Consider the following 7,140-nt stretch of genomic DNA (forward strand, 5'->3'; position numbering starts at 1 on the left):
GTTGCCATAACAAGTGCATGTCATGGCATTCGTTTATAAAAAGAAAAATGAAAAATAAACCACATTGTCCTTTTTACATGTTGGCAACATGTCTGTCACACTCACCCATGTTGTTGTTTTGATAATGAGCATACTTCTGACTGGCATTTTCATTTCTGCTCTCTCCACAGTGAGGCCAGATGTGACCAGTGATCACAGACATCATCATTATCATCATCCACCTGCCAAAGATTCAGAAATAGATGGCAGATCTAACAGCATCAGACTGATTGGAGCCATCTGGATCCTGGTACTACCTTGTTTACATATGCTCCTGGCCTTGTAACAGCTGCCTTTTTTGCAGCATCAAACTTTGAGACTTGATTTCAAACTTATTTATCCAGAAAGAGAGAGCCAATGGGAGTTACAAGAAGCAGTATATTGAGGAGCTCCACTTCCGCACATTGCCAGGACAAAGGAGGAACGCTGGCAAACATGGGGAAATTACAAGATTGTAGATTTTGTGAGAGGGTATGGGGGTATGGGGTATATGGGGGCTTTACCAATATCTCTTTTTTAATCAGTTTCCTTATATTCATCAACACTAACAATAACGTATTTATGACAGTGTCAAAATGACTATGGTGTAAAAATTGGGTATTAAATGAACTGTATTTCTGCACATTCAGTAAATAATCTTTAGATATGTAAGCATCAATTTACTACGTAGCACCTTACATTACAGATAGCGATTTTTTTTCTTTTTTCTTTTTGTAATAACTCTTCTTGAAGCTAAACAAAAATGCCTGTTGTTCTTATGCTGTTCTAGGATCTGTTTTATGTATAAATCAAGACAGATATTTCTCTCTTTTTTTTTTTTTCTTTTTTTTTTTCCCAAGTGCTTCTGACTGTATTTTAAATCACTGATAAACCCTAGAGGCATGTACTGTATGTTAAATATCCTGATGGTACAAAGGAAAGAAAGAAAACTTAAGATATTAGCCTCTTTTAAGTTGTAATAGATGCATTGGTGTCCAAACTCTGTTTAATGGGTGTATTTCATTTGTACCATTGACCTATAATGGTACAGTAGGGAGAAGTGCTGAAAAGAGAGGGATGGACAGGTGGAGATGGGGGTGCAAAAGAATTCATCCTCCTTTCTTCTTTAGAAATAGATTAGTTTTATCTGGAGTCTATTATCATCTTTCAAACTCAATCCTCCTCTGCCTTCATAGAGCTGGATAGGGCCTGAAAGCTCCAGGAGCCACTGGTGAGGAAGAATCCAATTACTTTTACCTGCTATCTGACTGCATAATGCAGGTGTGTTGCTGACAGGATTCAATGCAGATAAATGTAAAATGATTTGTTTCACATGTGTCTTGCATGTCTGGTCAGTAACTGAGAGGGCAAAGCACTCGGTAATGAAAACAGGTTCTTTGTCTAACAAATGTCTCATCCCTTTTCTGGCCAAAGTGGCTCCAGTACAAATTCAATTCTAAGTTGGTTCTATAAAGAAAAAAAAAAATCAGCTACAAACTGCTTTAATTTTCTACAGTCAGGGAGCTGCCACAGAGCCACAGTTATTTAGCTTTAAATGTCTCTTCCAGGACATATTTGAAACTTCATCATTCCAGTTTCTACACTCAGTCCAATGCAGGGGGGCGGGTTCTTTTTTTATTTGTCTCTTCAAGCCACCTGAAAAACACAAAGACGAGGACCCACGCTTTTTGCTACTGTAACAATCGCGAGGTCGTATATTACGTGCTGGCTCAGTCAGGTTACCTGTGATTCACCAAGAGCCTATTCAGTCCCCAGCTGAATAAAATTCCAGACACAAGGACACATGCTGCAACATTATTTGAAAAGATGATACCTTTATAAAATAAATAAACAAGACAAATAACTAAAAAAACAAACAAACAACGGGATTTACTTCACCCAGAAATCCAGTGCAATCCGAACTAGATATTCCTGGCTAAAACACTGCAGCTCTTATTCACAACAGCCTTGTTGTAAGTTCAAGTTGTATGGACGTTGTTATGAGTGAAAATGGATAGTTTGGTTACACGACCAAAAAACCCTCATGAGCACAAGAGAAACGTCTTCTAACTAAGAAACCACTGGAGAAAATTCAAGTAGCAAGGCAGCACCTGCTGCTGATTTTGCCTCTGATAAGGTTAAATGCAAATGAAAAAAGACCCCAAAACAACCAGATAATCATCTGAAGTTTGAATTTACCTTCAAGGAGACAGATGGTATTGAATTACCAATGTGTGTCAAATGTATTGCACTAAGTGGCTGGTTTAAAAAGTAAAATAATTTTACTAGTAAAGAATGTAGATCCACAAGTGATTTACCACACAGGGAGTCACTTATTGCTTCAAGACTTTGTCTTGAAAGTAGTCAGTTTAGTCAGGAAGAGTGTTTTGTAGCACTCTCTAATTGTCTCTAATCTCTGTGGTGCTGAGGGAGAAGAACACACTGTGATACTGTACCAAGCTAGCTGCACTCTTTAGTAAAAATGTCCGGGTCAAAAAACTTGCAGATCCTAATGACACTGAGCTAAACAATATTTGCCAGGTCACAATAAACATACCATTCAGCTATATGATGGGCCCTCCTTCATCACTGTATTCGTTTAGGGGTCCCCTGCTCTAGTGTATTCTGATTTTCTATACAGCCCGTGAGAATACAGTTTATGTATTCTGATCATAGCGTTAGTCTCCTTTAAACTTAATTTATCCTCCATTTAGGTATGTAAATAGGTCAATGTAAAATGACACTGCTCACAAACTTCACATTCTCAGAAAAAGAGACATAAAAAATGCCGGGGGTCGTGTAGTGTGTAGTGTATCATATGTGGCATCATGACAGTATGGATACATAGAAATGTGTCCACATTCAAGGCAACTACAATATGGTCAAGGGTTTAATTCACTTTTAAGAATATTGTGCCCCATGGGCCACTTTACTTTGCACTGATCTTTGACATTTCCTACTGAATTTATATTGTCTACATAAAACAACTTTTTCTATTTTGCCAAAGATTAAATAAAGTGTAGTCCTAAATGTGTGGGAAAAATACTGTGGCATTCAGTCCACCTTCAGTATAGTGGAGAAGATACATTTTGTCTTTCTATTTAGTGTTTGTCCCTTTATAAATCAGTAACATAATAAATATATATACAAACATACTAAAAAAAACTAGCAATGCATCACCACCAAGCTCAAATGGGGATTTTTTTTCTGTAGTTAATCTGTGAATTTACATTTTCGTACCTGCATTTACTAGCTTTACTAGATATGGGACACTCAGATCTAAAACAGCTTCCTTCCCAAGAGTTAAACTCTTCCGTCAAAAACGTAAACCTTGTCTACAGGTTGTCTTATTAACGTGTTTGTGCAAAACTGTAGAGAAAGTGAGGGAGCTGAATCATCTCACCAGGAAATGTTTGAATGGCTTCGCTTCCCCCACAAGAGAAGGGAGAGTCATGTACACTTTCTCTGCAGCTTTTTACAAACACTTGTTCCAACACAGTTATTCCAACCTGTCTGGCTCCCTCCTCATCTCCTCCCTCTCCTGTAGCTCATTGTCTCAGTGGACAACAACAGTAATAAGCGAGTGTGGGCAGTGAAACAACTCATTTCCAATGTAAATATATTTGAGGCTGAGATAGAGCAAATTCCCAGACTACTATAAAATTCCAGCCGGACACATTTTTAGATCCCAAAAAGAAGACATGTCTGGGTAAAAGAGGACATTTGGTCACCCTAGCATGACCAAATATTGAGCAGTAAAACTTGGGTAAACATGGACTCATGTCCTTACACTGCAGGTTCAACATCACATCTGTGTGGAAAATCCTGGCTTAACAGATTTCTCTCTGATTAAGCAAACAAGACTTTGTCAGCTCTGGAATTTTAAATAAAGCAGTCACAACATATTACTTGGTGGATCTCCATATCACTGCCCTCAGCTCAGACATACGCAGTACAGTTTTCTTTAGCCAAATAAAGAGTTGGTGTTTCTCAGGTTTTGAGTCAGAGTTTTGGGATCTAAACAGAAAAAAAAAACTTTTTATCAAAACTATTGTTTTTTTTGTTTTTTTGTTTTTAATAGATATGCAAAATTCTACTATTTTTCAGCATTGTGGTACTGAAAACAAATAAATTACAGCCAGTTATTTACATTTACTTTAGCAAAATACTGCATTACTGAAAAGTTTGGAAAAAAGGGAAATAATCTGAAAATGTCTTTGTAGAGCTGAGAAATCACAATTTGATCCTTTTTTCGCTTGATAAAGTTTTGTAAACAAATGTTTTTAAAATTATTTTATTACATCTATACACGTGCTACAGAACTAAACAAGTGAAACATTAAAGGTGCTGCTGTAACAGATCAGGGTAAACATTCCCCTAATGCATACTAAGTGTACAGAACAATGTGTACCTGATTATACTCTAATTGTAATAAACTGTAACAGTGTAAATATTATTTCTAAGATGATGCAACCATAATATATAATGGTATAATTAATTTGTCCAACCATTTAATGTTCTGCTTAACTTAATCTGGAACTGAGTGCTGTTGTGTTCAAGCAGAATTAAATTTTTAGCATCAGCTAAATTTAATTTTTCATTTTTCATTAACATTATTCTTTTTTTATTCTCCAGTTTAAACAGTTATTTCTTGAGGTACTTTGTTTGATCATATTTTAAAAGCCTCAAATCTAAATGAAACTTAAGCCATGCGCTGTTGTCATCAGTCATTTTCACCTTCAATACCGCAGGCTAGACTTGTGTCATGATGTGTTGTGATATGCAGTTAAAATTGTTTAAAGTTCTTGGAGTTCTTTCAGTTACAATCTCAATGTTAATAAAAATATGATTTACTGTGTTTTTATACACTTAATTTATGGCTTTTCGTTTTTAGGTAAGATTCCTAAACAGCAATATTCATCTGTTAGAAATTTAAAGTAACTGTGTAACTTCTGAACAATTCACAGCTTCTGCCCAAAATTCATAATTTCACAGGTTGCCACCCTCACAGTTATTATCTTTAAACCAGTGTATTAATGACATCTCTAAAGAATAGGGTTAAGTCTTAAATTACATGCTGCAGATGCCGACACAAAGGTGCTTTAAGGCTAAACATAGAAGCCATATTATGGTGGTTCTCCTGTACATAAAGGAATGAGTCACGTTTGAGTCCTTGTGTGATTATCATTGTTGCACGATGGTAAAGTTATCAGAGGCTGGATCATGGTGGTGGTACCATGTCACAACCTGTTAGGTGTGTCCTCCTAACACCTTTCCTCCTAACATTCCTGTTATCCTAAATTAGGTTTTAATCTGTTTTTATTGAATTGATTGTGAAGATGTTGTAATGCAGCAACAATTGGTTCAATACTGCTTCCAAAACAGGTAGATAAATAAAATATTGTTCATGGGAGGAGCTGAATTTCAGCAGTGACTTGATTATCCAAGTCGACCACAACTTGCCATAGTTTTGCATATCATTCATTTTATTTTGCAATTATTATGATTAACTTGAGCTTTTACCTGCTGGATTAAAAGTTGCCAGCTTTATTCTACAGCCTGTTTAATTTTTTTCTGCAGATTTTTCTTTGTTATTTCTTTGGAGCTGATTGTAATTTCCAGACTTCCCAATTATTTACGTATGTGTGTACAGTATATGAGTGGTTTTACTCCAGCAAGCATGCATGAGTTAGTTTGTATTCTATAAAATAACTTAACATGAAGCTTGTTTTCCAGCTGCAGCCGCAGGCTTCCAGCTGATGGCTGTGCAGTTTGTTCTGATCCTAGTTAGTCCCACAGTAGCTTAAACTGGAACAAAGATTAGCTCATCAGTCTTTTTACTGAGAAGCATCCATTAACTTTGTCTTGGAGATTCACAATCTCATGAATCCAGGGTTTTGTGTTCTCACGTGATCATAATGTGATGGTGTTTTTCTTGGACTTTCTAAGCTCTCATATTTATAGAACACATTTGAATATATAACACAAAGGTTTAAATGATTAATCACATTTCTGTTCTGGTTAATTTTTTATGGATATCAAATCACATGTTAATATTCTTTAATAAAATATTTAAAGTAAAGATCATGGAACATTTTCTGATCATGTTTTATCAACATTTGCTGGGACATAAGGCAGCTTCTATTTCCACTGTGAGGTTTTCTTTCCATTATGTCTGGAGTTTGATCACAATGTGAAGGCTCCTCACTCTCCAGCACTGTGCCCTCATGTTGACACTTGAATCTGTGATCTCGCGCTTTGGTGAACAGTCATGACCACAGGCGAGAGTTTGAACAAGGATTGAGCACAAAATTGAGATCCTTGAATAACAGCTCAGCTCTGACCTTGCAGTTCATTTATAGCCAATGTCCACATCTTGATTTTAGCCCCGTGTTGTGCAGTCAATGATGAATAAGACAAAGGCAGGCCTGCAGTGGCAGGTCCGAAGTCCTTAACTGCTGCGGTACCTTTCCTACCGAAATGTAGCTAATTCTGTGTTCATAAGGGGAACAGATTAATATGAAATTATCAACATAGTTAAATAGTTTAAAGGTAAGAAATCAGTGAACTAAGATGTAATTAACAGCATAGTAGAACATGTGGCAGTGCCATTTACCTACATTTATAATTTATCTGTAAAAACTGGTATATTCCCCAACAAAATGAAAACAGCAAAGAACCATTTTCTAAGGTGGGAGCTAAGCACATACTTAGAAATTACAGACCAATGTCATTACTCCCACGTGTTCTTAGATACTTGAAAATATATTCCACAACAAAGTATATAAGTTTATCATAAAGAATAATGTACTAAATAAACAGCAATATGGGTTTAGACCTAAAAGAACTACAACCCATGTACTAATTGAATTAGTTGACATCATTTTAGCAGTACACCCTGGACAGGTTACCAGTCCATTGCAGGGCCAACACAGAGAGACAAACAACCATTCATGCACACACTCCTAGGGAGAATTTTAGAGTGACCAATTAGCCTAACATGCATGTCTTTGGCCGGTGGGAGGAAGCCGGAGTAGCTGGAGAGAATCCATGCATACATGGGGAGAACATGCAAACTCCACAGTCCTCGGCCATTCGAACCTCCCCCAGCCAAGGATCAAA

General features: G+C 36.7%; 1 protein-coding gene across 3 annotated transcripts in view; it reads left to right on the forward strand.

The window, feature by feature from the left end:
- Positions 1-6,103, forward strand: part of gpc5a (glypican 5a) — a 148,765-nt gene extending 142,662 nt beyond the window's left edge. For all 3 annotated transcript variants that reach the window (XM_041985529.1, XM_041985522.1, XM_041985523.1), the window contains one exon: positions 171-6,103. In XM_041985529.1, coding sequence (XP_041841463.1) covers positions 171-325 — 155 coding nt within the window. In that variant the 3' untranslated portion in view covers positions 326-6,103. The remainder of the gene's footprint in view (positions 1-170) is intronic.
- The last annotated feature ends 1,037 nt before the right edge of the window (positions 6,104-7,140 follow it).

This window comes from Melanotaenia boesemani, chromosome 1, assembly GCF_017639745.1.
Source record: "Melanotaenia boesemani isolate fMelBoe1 chromosome 1, fMelBoe1.pri, whole genome shotgun sequence".
NCBI lineage: Eukaryota > Metazoa > Chordata > Actinopteri > Atheriniformes > Melanotaeniidae > Melanotaenia > Melanotaenia boesemani.